This window comes from Leptonotus elevatus, chromosome 2 (assembly GCF_054856555.1).
Source record: "Leptonotus elevatus isolate MCC_2025b chromosome 2, RoL_Lele_1.0, whole genome shotgun sequence".
Lineage (NCBI taxonomy): Eukaryota > Metazoa > Chordata > Actinopteri > Syngnathiformes > Syngnathidae > Leptonotus > Leptonotus elevatus.
In genome coordinates this window covers 23,021,206-23,048,012 of record NC_141240.1, presented here as the reverse complement: position 1 = coordinate 23,048,012, position 26,807 = coordinate 23,021,206, and the positions used below count along the sequence as shown (strand labels likewise).

At 38.0% G+C, this 26,807-nt stretch overlaps 2 protein-coding genes across 2 annotated transcripts in view; one reads left to right on the top strand and one right to left on the bottom strand.

Annotated features, from left to right (window-relative positions):
* Positions 1-4,327: 4,327 nt before the first annotated feature.
* On the bottom strand, positions 4,328-17,997 carry tmem81 (transmembrane protein 81). Its single transcript, XM_086067800.1, has 6 exons — positions 17,976-17,997; positions 13,459-13,534; positions 12,287-12,688; positions 10,919-11,034; positions 10,648-10,838; positions 4,328-4,699 (listed from the first exon to the last, which is right to left on the bottom strand). The coding sequence occupies exons 2-6, from the start codon at positions 13,476-13,478 to the stop codon at positions 4,574-4,576; spliced, it is 855 nt and encodes a 284-aa protein (XP_085923926.1). The 5' UTR covers positions 13,479-13,534; positions 17,976-17,997; the 3' UTR covers positions 4,328-4,573.
* Positions 17,998-18,081: 84 nt separating this feature from the next.
* LOC147178952 (cryptochrome-1-like) overlaps positions 18,082-26,807 on the top strand; it is a 29,183-nt gene continuing 20,457 nt past the window's right edge. Inside the window, exons 1-2 of the mRNA XM_086067797.1 lie at positions 18,082-18,257; positions 19,883-20,046. Of these exons, the coding sequence (XP_085923923.1) occupies positions 19,889-20,046 (158 nt within the window). The 5' untranslated portion in view covers positions 18,082-18,257; positions 19,883-19,888. The remainder of the gene's footprint in view (positions 18,258-19,882; positions 20,047-26,807) is intronic.

The window sequence follows — 26,807 nt, the reverse complement described above, 5'->3', positions numbered from 1 at the left end:
TAAATAATATTTTTTTCAAAAACCTAATTTTTAATAATCTTTTCTTTTTTTTAATAATCTTTATTAAAAAAAGAAAGAAAAGATTATTAAAATTAGGGCGTCAGGCGATTATTTTTTATTTTTTTTAATTAATCGCATGACTTCAATAGTTAACTCATGATTCATCGCAAATTTTATATCTGGTCTAAATGTACAACACATTTTTCATACTCTTGTTAACAAAAGTGGGGGGGGGGGAGTTAAACTAATAGAAATAGTTTAAATGAATTTTTGACGTCTATAGCCGTCAATGGCAGTGAATGAGTTAGATATTCCTAGTGTTCTATAATAAAGAATAAACGATGAGGAGGGTGGCACAATAGAACAGAGACATGGTGTGGCATGTGGAGAAAGAAGATGTTGATAAACAAACCTAAGAGAAAAAAAAAACTTGTTGTATCACAGTGAAGGCCACGCTGTGAAACAATAGTTACCTGTCGGTAGCTTTCACGTCACACAACGCGTACCCGGCCATGCATGCACTCTCACCTGTCACTGACACACCAAAATGTCACACTTCAAATATAACTCATTTAATGTGTTCTGTCACCACTGCCGGACCCTTGCACGCATGTATACAGACTCCCCCCTGTGAACGTGTCCAATTATGGAGCAGCACTTTCGGGAAAAGGTCATTCATCTTGCAGTGTGTTTGTGCATACAGTGCAACACCAGCATGTTGTCCTCTGGCTTCTATCGTGGTTTTTATTTTATTTTATTTTTTTAACATAATTGCTGCACAATCAACAGTTTGTAGAGCATCTTTGGGTGTCATGAAAAGCTCTACACAAGTATTTATTATGTGTGTGAAAGTAATGGGACTCTGTTTATACACAGTATTGCTACTACATACTGTACATACACAAATCTGTTAAATTATTAATGAAGTGTAATAGGAATATGATTTCAAGCTTCATTTTGAGCCAACGATATTCACAAGGCTTTAACTCATAAATACAAGTTGGATCCATGCATCCATCATCTACCGCTTATCCGGGGTCGGGTCGCGGGGGCAGCAGCTTTAGCAGGGAAGCCCAGTCTCTCCAGCGTTTCCTGGGTCGTCCCCGGGGCCTTCTGCCGGTGGGACATGCCCGGAACACCTCTCCAGGGAGGCGTCCAGGAGGCAGATGCCCGAGCCACCTCAACTGGTTCCTCTCAACGCGGAGGAGTAGCGGCTCGACACGGAGTCACTCCCGAACGACCGAGCTTCTCACCCAATCTCTAAAGGATACCCTGCGGAGGAAACACATTTTGGCCGCTTGTATCCGTGATCTTGTTCTTTCAGCTCGTGACCATAGGTGAGGTCGACCGGTAAATCGAGAGCTTTGCCTTTCGGCTCAGCTCCAGCATCACTGCAGACTCAGCACCGATCCGCCTGTCGATCTCCCGCTCCATCCTACCCTCACTCGTGAACAAGACCCCAAGATACTTGAACTCCTCCACTTGGGGCAGGATCTCATCCCAAGCAAAGATCCTCATCAAGCTAAGATCAAGCACTTAATTCAGATGTTAGGCTCCAGATTGTAGTCAGGATCACAGAGGAACAGTGTCTGCTAGTGTTGTAGTTCTCAAGCTTGGTCTTGGTCACGAGACCGGTCTCAAGACCACTTTTTAATCTCCTTTTTAAGGGCCTCGGTCTCGTCTTGGAATTGAAGGCATTTTTACTTGGTCTTGTCTCGGTCTCAGTTAAGGCGGACTCGTGATTTATTTTCTGCGGAGACGGAGTAAAAATCCAACATCCAGCCGAAGAAAAACAGTAGTAAATGACTTATGTTTGTTGTTGCAGGAAATACTAGAAGAGTGAAGAGTGACGTTGCTCACGTCGACGACGTCACGCAAATAGATGAATTTGATTGGCCGGCCTGGAGCCGAATCGCTGTCTATGGAAAAGAAAGTGGGTGCGGCTTGTTAGGCTAGCCATTCTGTCCAAGACTTTTATTTATTTTTTTGCACTCACTCACTCACACATACACACACACATACAAACATGGTCTTCCAGGTGGGGAAGCAAACCCATGCCAACCTGCATCGTAGGCAAGTGACGGTACCACTCCGCCACCTGAAGCCCCTTCTGACCAAGATAATTCCGGTTAAAATAAAAATAAAAAGTGAAACAAGGTAAGGCAAGGTTAAAACAGTTTTGGATTTTAAGTTATAGTTTTTACAGTGCCTATATAAAATGATCATACCCTGTGAAAACTTTACCTTTTGTCACCTTGCACCCTGAAAATTACATTAAGTTAAAGTTGAATAATACATTTGTTTAAATAAGTTTGATGTATTATTATACTGTATTGTTGTACTACTGTATTGTACTGTTTGTTTTTTTTCAAAGTTTTTTTTTTTCAAAAATGCTTTGTTTTAATTTACTATTTGTGTATTAGTTTAGGCATATTTGTGAAGTAGTATTGCATAATAAAGTAGACCATCTTTCTCCTATACGGTCGTCCCCATTTAGGTGGGTGTGACAATCAGTGGTACTTTACTTTAAGTAATACTGAAAGACATTTACAATAAACACATTTTGTCTGTTATAGTTTTAGTCATATAAGCATAAAATGTAGGTTGTTATTTAAAAAATAAAATCATAAGCAAAAAATGTGTTTTCAATATATTATTATTTTTTATTTTCAATTATGTTAATTCTCGTTAACTATAATAACCTGTGTGGAGAAGTCTTGTGGGTATTGTGTGGATAGTAACAGTGTGTGCATGAAACAGATGCGGCGACTTGATGTGATTGCTCTTCCATTGTACTCATGCAGTATGGTTCTGGCCTCAAGTGTTGATTTGGGTAAGACAAAGAGAAGGACTTTGGCCAGTGATTTGTGTCATCTCACCAGAGAATCAAGAGCCAGAAGCGCCATACCGAAGCAGCTGCTACCCACACTGATGTGAGGACTTTTTCGTCCTGCCATTTGTCGTGGACATTTTGCCGTTTTGTTGTAAAGCAGATGAATTAAACTACCTGCATATGGTACGTCTGCCATTACATATTGACACGTGACATTACAACAAACAAAAAAATTATTTGTAAAAAGAGTATTTATTGGTGCTTTTGAACAAACAAAAAACATATTTCTCTAAAAATCAACTTCGTGACTTGATTTGTGTCACATTTGATACATCCGGTCACAGTGCTTTAAATTCATACATTTTATCGCTGTCAAAATAATAAATAGATATATCAAACATACTAGTATTTACAAAAATCAGAAAGAACATTTCCCACTATTAATAAGTCTAGGTATCTCTCCTTTCTCAATTGGGGCGATTTTGCAAGGTCGCTGGAAAAGCCATCAGCCGGGTGATACTGTCCTCTAATGGATTATCCGTGCAATGCGTGTGTCAGATCATTTATGCTTTCAATGGGGAATGAATATTATATTCATGAAATAGAGGGCTCAAAATGTCTTGTATTTAATATACGTTTGGCGTTTGGTGATTAACTCATTAACAATGGGCCAAGAAAAACGCTGATATGACAGGCATGTCATATCCTCGCCAAAACTAGAAAATATGCAGGTATTTTGATTTTGATCTGTCTGTGTTTGTGCATCTAAAGGTGACAACCCAAACATTTAAGTGATGCCCCATCGCAGAGTCAGTACTGTCAACATGAATGTGGACCGACACCCTTTTAAAATTCTGTCCCCTATCATTTGGTCCCGCTATGCTCGTACTTACGTTTGCTGTTTATCTTTTATTTTGGCAGACTATCACTGTATTGAGATGATCAATGACCGTTGCTTTCATAGGTGACAACGTCACGGGTCTGGCCTGTATGAAATCCCACGTGTGCCGCCATACAATTACATCATTACATGTGACAGGGTAAACATGGCTGTTTCTTGTCAAACTCACAAATAGAATTGACAGTCTTGTTCCACGTTACGACAGGAAATGAGTGAATTAGAGACATGTCGTAATAATTGCACTGATCTTGTTTACCTGGAGTCTTGGCATGCTCTATTACATCTGGCCCTTAATATTCATCACATGTGCAGAAATACGGTTGTAATTTGTATCCTTGTGAATATTTTTTTTTCAGATATACAGTCCATGGTACCACTGGCCTGTAATATGCGCTAGGAAGTGTGATATAGGCCTACTGTAGGAGTAACTGCTCCCCAAAAGCCACCCTTGACTCACAAAGCAACCAAATTTGACTCATTTCTACTTTTTGTGTTTGCTTCGAAGAAAAGAGAAGATTAATAACTGCCAACCCCAAAAAGTTTAGAGTAGTGAGTGTGAGGAGCCTGACTTAATGTGAGAGCACTGCCATCTATTGGCTTCAACAGACAACGGTCAGATGTTTATTAACAGACATGAAAAGGACAGGAGACATAATTGGTAACGATAACTGCTATGAAATATAATGGAATTTATTTGACCTTTGACCTGACCAAATTGCCATCCAAATAAATATTGGCTGTTTGACTTCAAACTTGCCCTGTACCATTTCAAAATTGGGAAAGTGGTACAGTAATGTTTTTCCTCCTGACGTACTAATGATGATGCAATGCATATGGTGTCAAAGCTGTGTCATGGTTTCAGGGCTGTTTGCATCCTCAGGGACCTTATATGTGCCTCTGTTCTTCAACATCCTCAGCAACACGAAGAGCACCACCCCGTTGAGAAGGCTTAGAAAGATCAGCATCTGTGTAGTCACACACACACACACACACACACACACACACACACACACACCCCACACACACACACACCAGTGGCATGAGCGAATCTAAAAAAAGCACTGAAAAACTCACTAAAATATATGTAGTCTATTTAACTCATTCACTCCAAGCCATTTTCATCTTCACTCCCGGCTGTTTTACTAGATTTTGACTGATTTTGCAAGGCCCACAGATTAATGTGTTCTATTGCTATAAAAAGAAGGATTAGTGTCTGTTCTTCCATCAGGAAAAAAAAAGGTCTATTTTTATCCATTTTGCAGCAATTGGCATTAGCATATAGCTAAGTTTAGTCAATATTCACATTCCTGGTGTAAACACTGACACAAAGAGCTTGTTGCAACATGGCTCTGGCTGATCTCTTATACACTGCTGCCACCTGCCGGCCTTTTTTTTTTTTAAATAACTACCATTGCTTTAAGTCACCTATCATGTCAGAAACTACATCAAAGCCTTCTGTATGCTCTTGTATAAGAAAACATAAAAACGTGTAAACACGTTTTTGGGAGAGAAGGACAAAGTAAGTTTTGTGGATGTAATGAGTTAAACTGTCCACTCTATTTACTTACCTATTATATTAATTTATTTTGAATTAACTAATTCACTCCCATTGACAGCTATAGACTTTTTTTTTTTAAATAATTTTAACTATTTCTATTAGTTTAACATTTTTTTTCCATTTTTGTTGACAATAGTATGAAAACCTAGAATTTTCTTTGTACATTTAGAACAGATTTCAGGTAAACAACAAACAAACAGATAATAATAAATAATTATTAACTCATTCACTGCCAGCCATTGACGGCTATAGACGTCAAAAATGTATTTGAACTATTTCTATTAGTTTAACATTTTTCCCACTTTTGTTAACAAGAGTATGAAAACCTAGATTTTTTTGTATTGTATTAGAACAGATATAAAATGTGTTATTAATCGTGAGTTAACCAGTGAAGTCATGCGATTAATTACGATTACAAGTTTTAATTGCCCCTAATTTTAATTATTTTTACTTTTAAACAAAAAAAAACATGTAAAAAAATGTTTTAATAATCTTTTTTTAAGATTATTACAAATTAGGGGCGCCAGGCGATTACAATTTTTTATCGTAATTAATCGCATGACTTCACTAGTTAACTCACCATTAATAACACATTTTATATCTGTTCTAATACAATACAAAAAAATCTAGGTTTTCATACTCTTGTTAACAAAAGTGGGAAAAATGTTAAACTAATAGAAATAGTTCAAATTAATTTTGATGTCTATAGCCGTCAATGGCTGGCAGTGAATGAGTTAATAATTATTTATTATTATTTGTTTGTTTGTTTGTTGTTTACCTGTCTTCACTGCATGGCTCATTTGTATCCCATGTACAGCACTTTGTATGCAGTGATGGCTGTTTTTAAGTACTTTATGAAGTTGAGTTGAGTTGAGCAGAAACTTGTTCATACATTAATTTTCCATATTGCTTAGCTTCACGAGGGTAGCTGGGACCAATCCTAGCTGGGTTTTGGCAAGAAGCGGGGAACAACCTGAATTGGTCGCCAGTTAGTCAAGGGCACGTAAAGATAAACAGCCAATCACACACTCATATTCACGCCTATTGACAATTTTGTCTTCATTTAACCTAATATGCATATTTCTGGAATGTGGAAAGAAGCCAGAGTATCCAGAGAAAGGTTTAACAAGCAAACATGGACACAGAAGGCCGGAATCAAGATTCAAATCAAAACCTCAGAACTGGGATGTAAACATGCGTTTATGTTACGTATTTTTCTACATGTGCCTTGTGAACTCTGTCTTCTTGCAGTGCCATCACATTTTTTTTAGCAATTATTAGATTATATTAGGAGTGTCAGGCAATTAATTTTTTATCGTAATTAATCGCAAGACTTCAATAGTTAACTCACGATTAATCGCAAATGTAATATGTTCAAAATGTACAATAAAATGTACAATAAAATCGTTTTCATATTATTGTTAGCATAAAAGTGGGAAAAAAATAAGCTAATAATAAATATGTCTGCATCTTTTAGTCATTGATACAGTAATTTCATAATAATTCATAAAATTTAGTTAAAATTAAAAACGAATTATTGTACTGTAAAAAAACAAGTGTGATATTGATTTGCGTTTGGTCATTTTCTGCCACTAGATGGCATAATTGCATTTGTAAGATGTTTGTGACAGTGAGAACTATCTATTATTTAACATGAAGTAACTTGTGAAATTCTGCAAATTTTTTAAATTGTAAAATACAACTCTACCCCAGTGTCCACAAATATATACATTATTAATAAACTTATTACTGGTAAATTTTGAAGTGGACGTGTCAGCTGCGTTGTGACTGGAATTCCCCCAGTACAGGCTTTCCAAGTAAGGGACGGTCATTAATTGTGTGTTAATTATTATAATTATATATTTTTATTGGATAAATATTGGATGAATAAAAAAATAAAAAATAAAAAATAAAAATGTAAATTTTCAATTTTTAATAAAAATATATATATATTTAAATACAAGATTGTGCAGGTGGGATTCCCATTCATCCTTGTTGCTTATGGGAACCGGGACTACCTTAAACGCAGAGCAGAGGAAAAAGAGAATCCTCTTCATTACCATTATTAATATGTGTTCATGAAATGTGTCCATTTTGAATAGCAACCCTAACCTTTGCAAGCACTACCCGGAGCTCTCCAATGTTATCCAATGTCAATTAAAGCAATTGGACATGTTATTGATTTGAGGACAGCCTAGAGGAATGGAACATAAGATTCAATCCACTGCTCAGCAGAAGGGACATTGCAAAAGGTGTGTACCTGATAATGAGACAAGGTTAGGTTCAGTGTTGTGAGCGCTGCCCATATCCCAGCTGTCAACAGGCAAGTCGATTATTGCTTTTAATCCTTTTGTTATGCTGTAGGTCAAATTGGCCCATAAAAAAAAAATTGTAGTATGAAACCTCTTCTGCCTGGCGTAATAAGTAGACTCAACATGCTTGGAAATTGAATTAATCATATATAGACAATGTTTTTTGTGGGGCTGCTCCTGGGTTTCGGACACTTTTGGATAACTAGACAGACCTCGGGTCAAATTGACCCAGGTACATTATTGCTGTCTCTGAGAAATGGACAGCACAGGAGAATTTATAGCATTTAGTAACTAACAGATGGTAGACTCCATAAGGCCATAAGATGACCAACCGGGAAGTGCCAAGCTTTCGTTGTGAGAGGAGGCTGCAGCAAGAAGCCATGAAAGGAGAAAACAACTTATTGTTTACTCACGATAGAGTATTAGATTATTTACTATTCTTTAGATGCCCTTCATTTATCATTCTATTAATCGCAATGCTTTTCCCTTTGATATTGATGATATTCCAACCTTGAGGAAGGTTACAAAAACAAGAGTATGATTGTTATGGCACTTTTAGTTTTGACATAGATAACTTTGACTATGCAAGTGTGTGTGATTGTTATGCACATATGACTTTGTGAGAGACTGTTTTGACTACAAGATTGTGTGATTGTTATTAACACACACCTTGGTCACTGTTTTGATTACACAGGTGTGTGATTGTTTTGACTATAAGAGCATGTGACTGTTGTGGAACACAGCTTTGGGTGGAATTGATTTAATTACACGAGCATTTGATTGCTATGCACACATATATTTGCAAGCAATTATTAACGACACAAACGTGTGATTGTTATGGCACACAGCCTTGCAAGCAATTGCTTTGACTACACGAGTGTGTTATGCCATACGTGGCTTTAATATGACTCACGTAGGTCCATGTAAATGAAACGTGTAGCTGACAATGGGAGTGTCACAGTTCTGACTTCATTTGTGAGTTGATAAATGGTTGCCTGTGAGCCAAATCTGTATCTAATTTTGGACAAAGGCCTAGTGGGATCCAGGTTCCATTGCCTTTTACTAAAATGCCACCTCATTCAGCCTGTATGTAATGTTTGTTAAAAAAAAAGAAGAAGAAAAAAAGAAAAAGATGGCCAAAGCAATATGTAACATTTAACTTTAAACTAACAATTTCATCATCATTTTTGATGGCATATTGGCATGTAGTATGGAGAGAATGACATCACTGCTGTTGCCATGGTGACATGAGCATGAATACTTTTGTGCTCTATAATAATGATGGACCAGCTGACACTTGCTGTTCGGATTTTTTACACTTTTACTTATTTGTTATAAAATACACACAAAATGTAAAATATATTTTCTGGAGCAGAAATCTCCACGGTTTCATTTCTATAAATGTTTTTAGGACCAAAGACAAATTATTTGTACATACGGCATAGTGAAAATTGAATTGGGTGTTGCTGGAAATTATATACAAACAAAGTTAGTGAAGTGCAAAAATAATAATTAAAAAAAAACATTCTGTGGCATTAAAGGAACTTTAAATTAACCCAAAATTAACATTAATTTCAACACCCCTAGTTTCTATATTGTTTTTACAAAAAAAAATTGCTATGCACTATTCTGTCAATATGTTTAATGTATTTGTATTGTGTGTTTAAATACCTTTAAAAAAAATGTAAATGCTGTAAAAAATATATTAAAAAAATAAAATAAACATGCTTAGTAAGGTGTCCTATATCACAGAATGCACTTATTGTGGTGGAGTCTGGAATGTAACCTCAATGGAGTGGGGACTACTGTACTCAACATCTACATTTGGAAATTTTGATTAAACTTTGGGGTTTTCCACAATGATTTTTAAAGGAACAACTGAAGTGAGCAGACTCCAAATCAAAGCATGTATGTAAGTATGACCATACCAGACAACTGTGATCCAAGTCAAGTAGGGCTGTTTTGGTTTTATATTTTAATATAAGTACAGTAGTTAACTTCCTTATATGGCAATTCCTGCCATCCATTCTCTGAAACACTTATCCTCACTATGGTCACCAGGGTGCTGGACACTATCCCAGCTGACTTCGGACAAGAGTCTTCAGCTAACCTACTAAGCATGTTTTTGGAATGTAGGAGAAAACAAGAGTACCCGGAGTAAACCCTCACAGGTAGAAGTAGAACTGTTTTGTTTTATACTGTTTTTCATTTGATTGTTTTAATCTACATCTTGAAGTGTTTTCACCCAAATATTTTCTGTAATTCAGATTTTACTGCTGCGTTAGTCAGTGATAAAAGGTACATGTTCCATAGGGGTGGGAATCTTTGAATGTCTCACGATTTGATTCAGATTTTTGGGTGTGCGATTCAATTCAGAAACGATTTTCGATTAAGAACGATTTTTGATTCAAAATGATTTGATTGACAATGATTTTTGCTCCAATTTATAGGTGTTCAAGAAATCGTAATGATCTACTCCAGTCTGACTCGCTAATGCTAATTAGTGCTCTACTCGCGGCACTTTTATCGCTCAAAAGAACGGCTCCACGCTGCAAAAAAACGACTTTGATTGGAATAACTTGATCGTGACTTTTTTCCTTCTACTCTCTAAAGTGGCTACAACTTAACAGTGTATTACACCGCATGGAACCACACTGCCCCTCAGTGGCCAAACCGGGTACAACATGAACAGCGCTCCCAATAAAGGCACACACAAACAAAGGGAAGACAGTATAAAATAATTTAAATAAAATCGATTTTGGGACATTTAAAAATCTATTCTGAATCGTACTAAATGAGAATCCATTTTTTGGCACACCCCTAATGTTCGATCTCACTGGAATGGAACTCCTTCATAAACAGAGAACACCCTGTAACGATCTACGACTCTGCACACTTCCTTGACAGTTGAGAATGTTACTATGTTCAGTCAGCTCCTACTGGCCAACATGGTGTGAAATGACCAAAGCTTCACTGAGACGCTCATTGCACCTTGAGGGGGCCATAAGGCTGTGTAAACCATAGTTGCTGAATTGGACCTTACTGTGTAAATCCAGATGGTAAAGGACTCAACGCTTGACTCTATGTTCTTATTCCAGTCCCAAGGTGACTCCCACACACTCTGAGCGTGGTCGTAGTCCAAATTCAGGACCCCTCGTGGCAGCACTCGGACCCCCCAGTAAGCCCTTTTTAACCTTCTGTAGCTGCCATCAAGCACATCACAGCGGTACGTTCCTGGTGGATACAAAAGCAACTTGTAGGCATATATTCTGATGTAATCACAACAGCTTTGAGGGTATTGACACCGCGTTCACCTGCATGCTCCTCTTTGATCGGGTCCAGAATGAGCTGGACCAGCTGTGGACTCTCGTAGCGGGCGAAAAACGTATCATCGGAGATGATCACCCCTGGGGCACGGTGCCATTGCACCCTCAAATGAGAAGAATACAACAAGTGATGTGGCACACATCATCTCACAAATGATTTTATAACATGGATTTCGAACACCCTCAACACTATAGCACCTTTAACTCATTCACTCCAAGCCATTTTCACTGAAGCAATTCCCTTCACTCCCGGCTGTTTTACTGGATTTTAACAGATTTTGCAAGGCCCACAGAATATTGTGTTCTATTGCTATAAAAACATGGAACCTACCAAAAGAAAGATTACAGTAAAAAAAAGTATATGTCTATCTGTTTCTGTTAGGCTGCAATTAGCATTAGAATATAGCTAAGTTTCATCATTATTCACAAATCTATTTAGAATTGTGAGTAAATGAGCTTTGTTCCAACATGGCCCTGGTTGATCTCTTTTGCTCTGCTGCCACCTGTAGGCCGTTTGTGTAATAACTACAATATCTTCAACCGTTATTTGCAGTTAAGAGGGTGCATCAAAGCCTTCTGTATGCTCTAGCATGAAAAAAATATTTTTGGGACACTTCAAATATTTAAATATAGAACATATTTATACGTTTTTTTGGGAGCGAATGAGTTAAAAATATTAACGCATAAGAAATGTGCACCGAGCGCTTCAGCAATCCTGTACAAGCTTAAATGCAAATAAGTGTGCAATTAGACTTGGTGCGGCCCATCAAGCACATGGAGATAGTTTGTTGAAATAAAAACAAGCTCTTGTCAAAACGAATTCTTCCATACGAATAATTTGAATTAAAAAAAAGTAATATGTTATTGATTCAGAAGTGATGCTAACCCAACACCGCCTTAATTCCAACAGCTCCCCCCCAATTTGATAACTTCATCATTTTTCAACAACAAATAATACCTTTAAAAACAAAATTTTCCATTTGCTGTCGACTGAAGATGACATCACCTGTGCTGAGGAAATAACTAACGACCAATCATGGCTCACCTATTTCTGGGTTTGGTTAGCAAACTGAGCCATGATTGGTCGTTACCCATTTTCTCACCACAGGTGATGTCATCTTCAGTCGTTTTAAAAAGGTATTCATTGTTGATGAAAAATAATGAAGTTATCACATTCATTATAGACACAATATTATCCTATTGTTGAAAATGGCTCCATTAGTCGGGTATCCATTTAAGATAGTTTGCAGGAGATACAGTTTGAAACAATGAAGTGAAACTAGATCCTAGATCCCTGGCACATCTGCTGAGCTCTCACGACAAACTTACTGTACGTGGTTGGGAACCACTGCTCACCTCCATGAGAGCCTCTCCACCTGTTTCGTCATCTCCACCAGACAGTCCAGCTGCAGCCTCTCTCCTGTTGTCTTGGTTACGGTCTTGATTCCACAATTCCACAACTCCCGACACTTGACTTTCTCATCGTGACACTTTTCCAAATCCTTGTTCACCAGCGCCTCAGTGGAGGACAGTACCTCACTCTTGGCTTGTGTGGTATTCGTAATGGCCTTCTCGCCATCTTTAAACGCACACACCGTTTGCACTTTGAAGCCCATGCCGCACGTGACACTGCACGGCGTGCTGTTGACGGCCACAAGCAACTCCAACTTATTTCCAATGTCGTCAGCAGAGCTAAGCTGGAGATGGAGCATGAGAAAGAGGAGAGCCAGCATTCGATTCATTGTGTTGAGGTGTCTCCTGGAAGTGAATGAAAATACACGTTTCAGTTGGATTTTTTTTTTTTTAGTTTGAGAAAACCTTTATTTTATCAGTAATATAGTGATAAATGAGCGAGTGAATATTGCAAGTGGCTCCTTTTTTTTCTTTTTTACTTGTGCCACAAAAAAATCATGTTGGGTACCACTGTGCTTCTAGTACAGGGGTGCTCAAGTTTGGTCCTCGAGAGCCCCTACCCAGCCTGTTTCCCATGTTTCCCTCCTGCACAATAGCTGAATCTAATGATCAGCTAATCAGCAAGCTTGGCTGGAGCCTGATAACGATCCAGGTGTGTTAGTGGAGAGAAACATGGAAAACAGGCTGGATAGGGGCTCTCGAGGACCGAACTTGAGCACCCCTGTTCTAGTAAAACAGAAGTTGTGGTGTCACACACAGCTGGTTCATATTTAAGCTCATCAGCAAGCTCTGCAGGAGCCTGATAATGATCCTGATCCTGATAAATCAGGTGTGTTGGAGACTTAGAGTGGGGTAACCTCGAAAACATGCAGGAGTCAGGCCCTCGAGGACCGGACTCTGACACCTGTGAATTAGTGTGATAATGAGCAAATCAAAACAGGACAAATTAGCACAGGACAAATGAAAACGTACACCTTACAAGTCTGTCTGTCTGTCTGTCTGTCTGTCTGTCTCTCTCTCTCTCTCTCTGTCTCTGTCTCTGTCTCTCTCTCTCTCTCTCATTTGTGAATATAACAACAAATGAGATCAATCAACAGATATAAGACTTTGCTTACCTCTCTATTTTCGTCGTCATGACGTCGTGACGTTGCCCGTCACTCCTGACAATGGTGCATGCACGGAGGTAGAGGACTGTGACGCACAAAGGTGTTCACGACATCAACTGCGTTCTTATAAACGTGACGCTCACCTTTGCGGTTGCTTGAAAATAATTACGTCACTGGCTCTGCTGCGACAATCGGTAACTGTCGTAATTACCGTAATTATCCATCCATCCATTTCCCGAACAAAAGTGTTCCTAAACTTCCTTTTACACACAAATATAGTTCGTTTTCGTTTATTCACACATAAACAAAAAGACAATATAAAACAGTTGTAACATTGACGTGTGCAGGAGAGCTCAGGAAACCAATATCGGGTTTATAAAAAGATCTCACGTACCTCATACATAATCTTCATATTCAGTATACATATTCAATACAGAAACAAATATAAAAACAGTATATATATATAATACACTTAATACACTAAGAACATTTAAAAAAAGGACTTTATAAGAATTCCAATAAAAAATAAACTACCATGTATCTATTACCACAACTCTGTTATTAGGCCAATGTACATTATGGTTTAGTGACTTTCGCTTAGTAAACATTTTTAGTTTCATTTTGAAGTTTTTTAATGACGTTGAGCGGATATTTGGATATATTGATTCCTTATCTGGACGGTGGACCCCTTATATCTTAGTAACAACTGATTTGCGTGTCTATAGTTTAAACATCCGACATCTTGTTTATGCTTGCTCACGGAAATGTTTTATTTTATTTTATTAAATTATATTTTCACATCTAAGTTTTATGTTAACGCTCCATCTACCTTCATCTTGAAGTGGCTATTTTATTGACTTGCAGTTTCTCGTCTGTCCAGCTGGTGTCAGACAAACACACGAGAACCAAGCCATGCTCTATTATGTACACGGCACGGGTATAAATACACAAAGACAACGTTTTTTGTTATGCCTCTAGAAGAATTAAGAGATTTCTCATGTCTGTCTGTTTGTCCATCTATTTATCTGGGTTTTGTGGTAGTGATGTTAATAGGCGTGCATTTGCATGACTAGTAGTCACGTCACCATAACAATGTTTAAAGTAGAACTGTCAAACGATTTTTTAAAAATCAGATTGATCACATCTTATAATTTTGATTAATCGTGATTATTACTCACTTAATTAAAAAGGCTTATTATCAACATTTTTTGCCTACCCAAATTTGAAGAGCAGCTGTTATGTGTTAATTATTTTTACATTTAATATTATGAGGACAACATGTTTTGATCCACTGCACGCTCTCAACCTCCTCTTTTTCTAATCAGTTAATTACTTGCATAATTTAAAATGCAAAAAAAAAAATTGACCCCAATATTTGGACATGAACAGATCTGAATGTCACACTGAAACATTTATTAAATGCTTTATTTTAATGCATGTACTGCAGTTATGTTTCTGTTGTTTATGTTGCTCAAACACAACCTGTGCTACCTTCCGCTGTCAAGCTAAAGGATCATCTGCGGTCATAATTAATAGTGTGATTCATCTGCATTAACAAATTAGTGCAATACTTTTTTTTGTGATTAATCAACAAAGCCACGCACTGTTTTTTTTTTTTTAAATAAATATAAATGTCAAAACAAGTTTTTAGTGATTGGCATTGCAGACAATTAACAATTTAATTATGTGTGATTTATTGTTTAGCCATTATTTCAATTAAGAATTTTACAATGGATATTTTCACTCACACACGTATGCACGCACATATCTTCATACACGTACATACACACACCCTATTCATCTACTTTGAGCACCCCCCACCCCCCTCCACACATGGCGGCTCGGTGATGACATGGGTTTGAAGTGGGTGAGCAGTGCATGCACGTTATCATGTGTCCCTTTTTTTCTATCTTTGAGCACTTGCCCATCCAAAGGTCACTGCACGCCTCTGCTTCCTTGTTTTCACATGAGTTTGTACAACAATATGGAACCATGTTCCAGAAAGACATTGTACTCCACAGTGATTTTTTATTTGATTTGATTTTGATTTGCAGAATGTATTGTTTGGCTTCTTTGAATATATTCAAACAGCAAATCATTGAATTCACAAATCTTGTGTTATTTACATCCAAATATCAAAATCCTTGGAAGAAAGCCATGCGTATTCAGACAATATGCAATATGTGCTTTCAAAGTGGTAAACAAAGCCTTATATTGATTTCAAATGATGTTTATATAAATCCTCATACCCCATGTTATACATGCAGCATGCAAAAAAAAAAAAGATGGTCAAATTGACCTCGCCTAATTATCGTAATCCCTTATTGTACTTATAGCGTTGACAGTCATCTAAGTTCGAGGAGGCCCTGTGGCTGCATACGGAGTTTGCCTCCCTTCTAAAGCTGCTGACCCAGCGACCCGACCTCGGATAAGCGGCAGAAGATGGAATGATGGATGGATGAATGGATAGAGAAATACAATAATTGCTCATTAAAATTAATTAAAACAAGTACATCCACAAAATATTTTTACTCAGCATTTGCCATATTGAACGTAATGTTAAACTAATTAAACAGTAAATAATAACTAGAAAAATTCCCGCGGAAATTTTGAATGGGCCTGCTAACTCTTGCAACTCTTTTCAATGAGCAGTTTAAAATTTCAACCGTTGAAATCGCTCAAGAAATGTGGAAGTTATAATCAACTAAAAGTATTACTGCCCCTTTAAGAAACATGCACATTCACGCACATACATTTGATTTTAACTAACATTTCAATGAGCTGAACAGTTTAAACTTTCAACCATTGAAATCGGTCAAGAAATGTGCAAGTTAACCATAATCAAGATCAAATAAAGTATCTTACTGTCCCTTTAAGAAATATGCACATTCACGCACACACATTTGATTTTAACCAACATTTCAATGAGCTGAACAGTTTAAAATTTAAACCATTGAAATCGCTCAAGAAATGTAAAAGTTAACCATAATCAACAGTATGTTTAAGAAACATGCACATTCACGCACACACATTTGATTTTAAGTAACATTTCAATGAGCTGAACAGTTTAAAATTTAAACCATTGAAATCGGTCAAGAAATGTGGAATCTACCATAATCAACAGTATCTTCCTGCCCCTTTACAAAACATGCACATTCACGCACACACATTTGATTTTAAGTTGTGAGGAGACGTCACGCACCAACACTCCATTGATTTGTATAGGATTACGCTCACCTCAAACAAAAGCCTCTCGCGACTTAACGGTTGAAGATGCAGATTCCAGAAATGGCTCGTTAGAACGGCAAGGGTTTGGGGAACGCGAGCATGTTCTCAGTTTTTTAATCGGATGAAAAATGACCAAATGAGAGCAGGTTGAAAACTTATGATTGATCGAAAATGAAGAGGGAAAAACGGCGAAAATTACATTGAAAAGAGATCAAAATAGTGCGACTTCTCCTCGCTTAAAGTGAAAATAAAGGTACTAAATGACACCTTAGCCAAATAAAACTTAGTTTGTCAGAAAGCAGAGGCTTGTGGCTACAAAATGTGCGAATTTGATGTCTAGTGAGCAAAGATTGTGGCCATGGTGACGAGTTGAAGTGAAACTTTTGGAAATATATTTTTTGGTTCCCAGCACTCAGACCTTAATTAGTCACGCTCTAACTGATGCAAGAAAGGCGACTTTCACCCCTTTGCTCACTGTCTTTGAACCCGCACAGGGGGGAGAGCTTTCATTCCTTAATTTTTTTTTTGACACTGAGCTAAAGATGACAAAAATTCCAACAAAATGAGCTAATTTTCATATCGGTCGGTCAACGTATGCGCGCGCAGCGTGTCTTTGAAAAAGGTGCTTGATTGGAGTTGATCTCTTTCGGATTCCCATTCATTCCTATGGGACTTTATTTGGGAGTTTTTTGGGAATAGCGTCGCCATGGTAACTGGGAATTCTTAGAAAAATAATGCCGCACCGAGTCAGATCGAGCCGCATCGTTTGATACCTCATTTGTCCCGGTGCGATCTACGGCACGGGCTGCATTTTTGGTGAAAAATCTGTGGAATAATAAAAAATAAAAAAAATAAACCACTTTTTCTAGGATAGTAATATGTGCCTGCTTGCTGCTGCTTGCTCCGCTTAGCAGGCCCATAATAATCATGTTGACTTCCGGATTGCCATGCCGCACAAACGTGACCCTGTAGGTGACGAGTTCCGGCATGTCGACCAATAGAACGGCAGAATTCGAAGCGTCACTGCGGTCACGTTGGACATGCGTTCAATTGCTGTCGAAAATTAAAAAATCTGTTTGAAAGCTATTAACAACAATAAATTGAGAAATTTTAATTACAATATAACACGTTTATAGAGTGCATATTGTGTTTAAATACATAAGTACTCCGCATTTTAATTATATGGACACATTCCAGATTTTAATCCTGAACTTTTAAGGGATATAACGTTTTCGGTACGGTCCATGGTCATTGTTTAAAAAGAGTTTGCCAATTTGGCTGTTGTTATCTTGTCGTACATTTGCCTACCGAGCATGATCTGTCAGCGCGTCAGAGAGGTCACGAGAACATTGAACGTCGCACGAAAGGAGGCTGTATGGATTCGGCGCATGCGTATTGAGGCAAACTGTTATGAAACCAAGCAATCCGCAAGTAGTTTTGGACACTCCAGAAAGAGGCCAGCGATTCTGCCGTATGCCTTCACGCACCTTAGCGGCGGACGGTACTTTCACACACAGGAGGGAAGAATGCTCCTTTTGTTGGGCTTGACTTACATATAATCTCCGGGGCGCTACGGCGAGGTAAGATATGCGTTTTGGGAGCGAAAGTAGTTTAGTTTCAAACCTTCTACTTTTATAAACAGCGCCACTGGTTGTGTAAAGCGTGCTCCCCTGACCCGGTTTCTTGTGTTGGTGTCCAGCCGGGCACGTCAACTTCAGTGTGAAATTCTCCTTTTTATGTAGATGTGTTATTATTATTATTTTTATAATTTGACGATCGGACACACTGACGCTCGCGTTGGCTGTAGTTGAAGATTTAAATTGTGAATGAAGTTTGCGCACGGTTCCAATGTACAACAGACGCATGACCTAGTTTCCATCTTCGGGACGTTCACTGCATTTCCATCTACAATATGCACAGTACATAATCGTGGTCGGAAAGTGTATGTTCCACTGGATGGACAAACTGGAAGTGTACATTCAATAAAAATAATACGAGAATTAGGTCATTGTTTTAATCATAATATTTTCCAAATTGTCTTTATAACTTCTGCCATTATTGTTAGGGCATTATTACTTAAAACTTCTTAAAACGTTAATCAAGGTTTTATGATGGTGAAACAGTTAATGAATCTGAACTGTTCAGAGGTTGACCAGTGTCCTGTAGGAGATTGTGTTAAACCTAATATTTCATTTATCAAACTGCTGTACGTTAGCATACACGTGAAACAGACTATATTCAGATCCCTCATGTTATTGGCGTCAGAAGGCAGCCTCTTTCCGCCCAAACAGACGTGTTGCTGTTTTAGGTTTCATGCCATTGCATGATAGGTGACAACATGACAAACACTCCCCTGAAAAATCTGTCGAGTGTTGTCAGGCTGTAAAAATCAACAACACCACACAGGAAGTGTTGACCTGTTTTCATTTTTAATTTACCTCAGGAGAAGAACAAAAGATCATGAATAAGTAAAGAATCTATGTATCCACCCATCTACCCATCTAAGCATACACCAATCTATCTACTGTATAGTTTTGTATTTCTGATAGATGATTCTTTGTTATTGTTGCTAAATTATAAGGACATGCATTTAATGCAGGGCTGAAAGACCTCTGTTGCCACGACAGAATTCCGTTATTTGAAGAAAAAAAACAAGTAGAAAAAAACAGGCTTGCGTACTGTGACAGTGAAGTTGTTCCATTCATTTTTATCAAAAATGTCATATGCCCACAGTCATCACCATAAAGCTCTCTGACAGGTACTCTATTTAGGGACTTTTATTTTGCGGTACTTGTTATACGAATTTCCGTAACAGGTCTTCCAAACACAATGCAGTAGATTGGCAGGTGAGAGGCGACAGGGACTTCAGGTTATACAAGAAAAAAATACTTTTTAGCTTAGCTAACTTGGCTAGCGGCGCAAATGAAATTGACGTGGCAACCATGGTTACGCTTTGTGGGGAGAGAGTTGCCACATTGGGAAACATCAACACTGGAGTCAACAATTAAGATGGGCATGGCATGACGAGAAACCGATCGTGATCTAAAAAAAGAAGGAGAAAGAAACCGCTAGGTACATCATGTGTGTATGCATAGTTTTTCTTTGCCAACAAGGCTGTGAAAATGTATTATTTTTTTAAATGGTATTTATGGTATTAAATAGGTCATAGCACAATTCACTCATCATTTTCTCATCCCTTCCTCAGACAAAAATGGCCCCCAATTCCATCCACTGGTTCCGGAAGGGCCTTCGTCTTCATGACAACCCAGCACTCAGAGAGGCAGTTCACGGGGCGGGCACGGTGCGCTGTGTTTACTTCTTGGACCCTTGGTTTGCAGGCTCCTCCAATGTCGGTGTCAACAGGTGGAGGTAAGCCCCCCCCCCCCCCCCCCCCTGTGGCGATTATGTATCCTTACACATCATCCAGACTACCTTAAAGTATGGATTTTTGGGCGGGTGGGTGGGGGATATTTCATATAAAACAACAGCACAATTTCGATTGGCATCAAATAACGTGATTATATGATTGTTTTAGCGCAGTGGAATGGATTGGCTTTTATTTAGACTACGACTCATACTCCCACTTTTTGTCATCATATCATCATCACTGTCCAATACAAATCATTCTAAACGTAAACAAAAAGTTACTTTGTCATTCTGTACTTTTGAAAAACTATAACTGACAACATTTGGAACTACAGTACATGCTCTTGTTTGGGCAATTACAATATGTAAACAGGTGCATCATGGGATATCCCCTGGCAGCCTAGGCTAATGGTAACTTTAACTAGACTTCAGGGATGACTAAGGCCATTCTATAAACTTCAAGCTATGAGCTTCTTACTTATGCAGAATGTGCAATTGTGAGAATTATGATTGTTTTGCAAAAACCAAGACCATGAACAAAAGAGCTCGTTGCCCCCCAAAATCCCCGTGGGTGTGTTAGAAAATACGTTGCGAGTGCGCCGCTTCACTCAGACCATTTGGAAACTCAGAATGTGCTCAAATGTGCTGTTCCAGTTCCGAGCCTGTGCAGTTCAAGTTGACAGATAAGTTAAAAAAGTCAAACCCCACCCCCCCCCCAAAAAAAATCTTGACAATAATATGTTCTATGCAGCCCCATTTGTCTAAATACGATATTCTGGTTAATACTGCGTTAGTGGAATATGATTTAAGCATCAAAATCCAAAATCAGAGACAGAAGGCGGCCATTTTGCCACTTGCTGTGAAGTTAAAATGACATCACAGTTGCTCAGGTCTCAGGTAACAACCAATCACAGTTATAGCTCATATTCCACAAATGTAATATTCATCAGAATTCATGTTTAGACTAGTGAGGTCACCTATAACATATTATTGTCAATAAATGTTTAAGGTTGACTTTTCCTTTAAGATATGATCGAAGCACCTTCTTTACCGTGGCAGCAGACGAGGACGGCTATTAGCTACATAAATATAAATAACGTATATAAAAATTCACAGTTTATTGCATCTAATTGGGAGTAGCAAACAAGCCATTGTGTTTCACGTGTTTATTGAAGACGTTATACAGCGGAATAATTTTGATGTAACGGTGTCAAGCATTGACAAGACAGGAAGAACAAGAATACTGGATAAACATTGCCCCAACGGCCACGACTCGAATCGGGAGCCAGCTAATTTGGTAGCCATTTGAACAGTATCAATGCCGTTCACTGGCTGTCAGACATGTAAAAAACATAATTCCAGAAACACTGTAAGTATATTTTTTCCTGCGGGTTGTTTAATGTCTGCAAGAGTGTGAGAGTTTGCAGTCACTTGTCTGTATTTGTGCTTGGACACCGGCATGCTGGATGCCAGCCCCCCCCACACTTTGACACAGAGTTGGTGTGCTCTCGGCTCTCGCTGCACTTTTTTTTTCTCTCCAAATAACCGCACTTAAAAATGACCGTACAGAATCCATTTTGCTTGCTAAAAATCACATCACGGTTTGATATTGGTATGGGTACTTGGTGCAACATTATTAACGACCACAAGATGCTGAGAATTGTGTTTGAAAACTCAATGCCCATCCATGCCCCTAACGTCGGCCCGTGATGTAAGCATGATGAAAGTGCCATCTTTGACCCTAGATATATGTTGTTACTCCGACTAGCACACATTTTGAGTCGGTGACCCCGTGATGTTGCACTGATTGTACCATGTAAGTGAATGTACAAGGAAGAAATTGACCTCCAAGCAGGAAATGCACATGACGGTGCACATGAATGTTGTGGATGGCGTAATGCACTTGTGGGTCACAGAAAAAAACAAAACGCATCATAAAAACTGCACTTAAGTGGAAAGATTCAAGTTGTTCTCGGGATCCCGCTCACCTTCACTATGACATGCAATTAACAACATTCCATACATCATTTTGCATAAATCTTCCTGTTCCTGATCGCTTTTTGGGGGGATTGTTTTTCAAAATAAAACTTGTTTGTAAAATTGATGGATGGATGGTAGTCAACCGTAGTCACCAAACGGATTGTACTAGACTTTAAAGGTTCGACTGTACGTAGTCCATGGCCGTTGTTTGTGTTTATCTATGCAGTTAGCTCCACAATTATTCACACCTTGTCCAAATTTGGAGTCATTTTTTTGTTGTTGTAAATGATGCAGGAAAATGGCAGAATTCTGTGTTAATATGCTTCATCAATAGTTGTTTCCTCACTGTAGGACAAGCAAGGAAACAGATGTAGGTTAGTGTGCCAGGCAGCAACGTTCAACTTGTGAGTGGTTATGTGATCGTGACCTACTTGTGGGGAGGCACTCTCCATACTGAGACGCGCTCGCTGGAACAGGCTGCAGGCAAACATGATGGCCGAGGGAAGTGCGCTTGCTCAACACACCGCCGTCACTCTGTCATCTGCCAAAATACGAAAAGCGTAGATTAAACGTCACATGATCAGTGAGGCCCATGAGTCTGCACAGGATCTCATTTGCATTCAAAATAATGTTTAAGAGTGAAAGCGGATGACACTTTATTTTTGTAGAAGTAGTAGTCTAGTGTAGTGTGATGTACTGGAAACACAACAGCTCCTGCAGGTCTTAGGGACAGTAGTTATTTATTTTAAGAGGTAAAATTTTTCATTAAAATCAATGAATTGAACCTTAGAATTGATTATTACGCAATGAAAATTATGTTGCATCTGAATTTCTGTTGGCAAGGAAAGGGGGTAACATTTTATTTACAGGGCTTCAAACACTTAAAAATAATTCTCAAGTACTGTGATGGTTAAAAAAATAAAGGATGTTTTGTTTTTAACTTACACATTATTGTGGAATTCGATTTACAAGATAGTTGTAAGTAGGCTAAATTTCATTTTCACTATATGCACTACACACCGTAAATCAAGGGTGTCCAAACTTCTTCATTTGAGGGCCACATACAAAAAATCTGAAATTGTGTTTAGTCCTAAATAATTGTACAAATCATTTATTTGTGCTTTTACATATTTACACAAATGCTACAGTATATAAACCAATTTATTTCTTATTGTGGCACCTATTTTTTTTCCCCCGACACAGTCCCTGCTTACTTTTTTTTTTTCAAATTATTTTTGAACCGTGTCAATATGTCAAATGTCATTTTTATTATATATCCCGGGCCACAGAAAAAATGGATGGTGAGCCGCAAATGGCCCCCGGGCCGTATTTTGGACACCACTGCCGTGAATACACTAGTACCTTGACTTAGAGTCCACCAATTCAGGACTTTTCAGAATTACAAGCCATCGCTCTGTAGATTATTTATTTTTGCATCACATACGCCGATGCTCACTGTTGACAGTCACAGAACTAATTAAACTCTTAAGTCAAGATACCACTGTAACACAGTTATGCAAACATATATAGATATATTAAGGAAATATCATATTTAAGAGCGTTAAATTAAATGTAATAAAATTCAGCCATTCAACTAGAACTGTCATATAAACATGATAGGTACTTGAAGACCCCCATGAGGAATTTGTTAGCAAACTCATCAGCATATGATTTTAATACAAAGAGTTACAGAGTGGAGAGAGTGTGTGTGCACTAGGAATGAGGTTACTAGGCTAAAGGATCGTGTTGTAGTCTGATGGAAATAGTGTATTTGCACCAGCAGATGTAGGACAGAACAGTTATACAAGGTCTGACTGAGGTTTGATGATGCAGTTAAAACACACACACGCACACACACACGCACAGTGAAACATTAGCAGGAAGTGGCTCTTGAAGCACACCACACAAGTGAAACTTGCGGAGAATCACACACGAAAGACATCATGATGTAGACAATCGCATATAGTCTTGTGGTCGTGCCCTCAGGCAGTCTGCATGTGTACCATATGTCAACCCAGGATATTTAATATGTTTGCTTTGTTAATTTGTGCTTTACTACTGATATAAAAAATATTTGGTTACTTGGATGGAATCATCGCTGCACTACTTACAGTCACATCAAATATGATTGAGATGATTTGGATTTGCTCAAAATCAAGTGACATGGAATCGGTTACAAAAAAAATATGTGATTGTGACATCCCTAGTTCTAGTAATTAGATGGATGGATTGGTAAACTGACTTTGCACCAGTAGCTAAGCAACAGAATTCTGTAATAGCTTAAAGAGTCCGTAGACGCTTTACTTTCTTAAGTTAGAGAAAATCAGACTGTCCTTAATCGGTTGCTCTATTGAGTTTATTGGGTCCATTTCTGGCATTTGTCAAGAAGTCTGACTGAGATGCTTTGGATATTTAGAAATGTGATTTTATTCTTTGCTGTGGTGGAGGATGGTGGTGTCATTGCTACTACTTTAACTTGAGATTCCTATTGCTTTCTGTATTGATTATTTTGACTTGACTGATCTGCCTGTTGGTGTTTTCTTCATATGTGGTTGCTCCTTCTAGGTTTCTTGATTTGTTATATTAATCTGATGACCCCTTTTTTTTTTATATAGTTGTATTTGTTGTTAGGGTTTTTTCATGAGAAAATGTGAACTTTGTACACCGTGTAAATGTTTCTGACACTATTGTATTCACTCAAACATGTAATAAACAAAATTGGAAGAAAGTCTGGATTCTGAAGAGGGTGAACTTGTCCTCTTTGCAGCAGACACATGAACAACCCCCTTCCTAAACTTTGCAACCTCACTGCCCCTTCCTTAGTTGATAACGAAAAACGGATTATCTTTGTCTTTACGGCATGTACCTAAAGAAACAACATTTTTATTATCAAATGAAAGAATAAAAAAAAAAATTCATGTGGCAAAATAAGCAAGCTCTATGTATTCTATATATTCTTAGTTAATTTATTGTATTAATTACCCTAGATAATGTTCAACTATTGGATGGTGATGCACATTTAAGTTTGTGTCTAACTGATCAAATTCAGGTAAAAGCATAAAATTCCATATGTAACTTATTGCATGTCTTTGCGATATGCATAATGCATGGACCAGTATTGTCTGTTACATTACTTTTGCTCACTTGAAAAGTGGGCGGGTTCAAACAAAAGTTCCATCTTTCCTCCGTTTTTTTAACACATAATACCGTGAAATTAAAGATGGGATTATGAGTTGTTGTCTCATATTCAAATTACGTATTCATCTTTTCATCTAAACCCCAAGTTTCTTCAGTACTTTATACAACAAAAACAAAGGAATTGACCTTGGCGTTCCAATGCTTTTTGGAGGGGGCTGTATGTGCAGAAGAAAAAAAATATTGCATCCATTTATTTAAACTCTGTTAAATCATTGTTCGGCCACAGAAATCCTGCTCACGTAAACCTAATTTGTACCAATATTAATAATAATGCTCAGTTTGGATTTGCATATTGACCTTATTAGCTTGAGCTAATTGACAAGACCCAATTGTATGATGTGCAAGGAAATTATGCTTAATCAACACCGTAAAGAACATGTCAACACAGATACTGACATCAGAGATTCCTCGTTGTGCAAAACACTCCAGTTGACAGACCTTCAGGCATGCTTACAAGTTTTGAGTTTGTGTCTTGGGCCCCATGTCCTTGGAAAGACAGTCATGGGGAAGTATGTGTATTAACAAGACACTTCATCATTGTCAAAATTGTCATTATTTCTGATAGGCCGATTATCGATGCCGATATTTGGCATTTTGGCAAATATTGGCATCAGCCTTTTTATCTGAAGGCCGTTAAAGCTGGTATCTCACTGAGCGGTTAATGCTCACAAACAAAGTGAATTTGGGGTTTTCATCCGGATTCATAAAATGTTCACAGACAGTCTTTACTTGTCGTTAAGAAATTTTGAACATGTTCAAACAAATTTTCACTGTCTGCGAAGATCTTTTGAAATTTTTACAAACCCTGACGAAAACCGAAAATGAGCTACATTCGCATGTCACTCAGTGAGATAGTACAGGTAACTTTTCATTTATATATTTATTAAAAATTCTGCTTTATAAAAGATGACGCTGACACTAGAATCTCCTTACACTTTTTATTTCAAAAACCAAATAAAATAAAATTAAGAAATTATGTTGACATTTTGGAAAAAATTATTTACAGTACACTTTAGGGACCTATTTACTTTTTATTTAGCTTAACACATGCTGATGACCCTGGAACCTTTGTACATTCTTTGTTGACATTTTTAAACAAAGCTATCTATTCTTTATATGTTTATTATGGGCAAAGGGATGCAACGTGGTGTAAAAAGACAGCTGGCAAAAGTCAGCTGCTGCTGGCCTTTTAATTAAAAGAAAATAGTTTTTTTGTTTGTTTGTTGTTTTTGAATTTTTGACACTACAGTAATTTCTGGGCTATAAGCCGCTACTTTTTTCACTTGCATTCAACCCTGCGGCTAATACAAAGGCTTTTTAAGGTCAGCTTCTTATCCATTAGATCCCAATGGGGCGCCCTGTAAAGGAAGCGCAAGAACGTCAGGCAGAGCAAACCAAACCAAGTGCGCCCAAATACAGCAGGAGAGACAGAACAAGAGTGAGACAATTTGCGCCCTCATTATGGAAAAGAAAGTAGTAGGAACCCGGTGCGGTAATAATAAAACACCTGCGGCTTACAGTCGGGTGCGGCTTATATGTGTAACACACTCCAGTATTCCCCAAATTTAGCTAGCGTGGCTTATAGT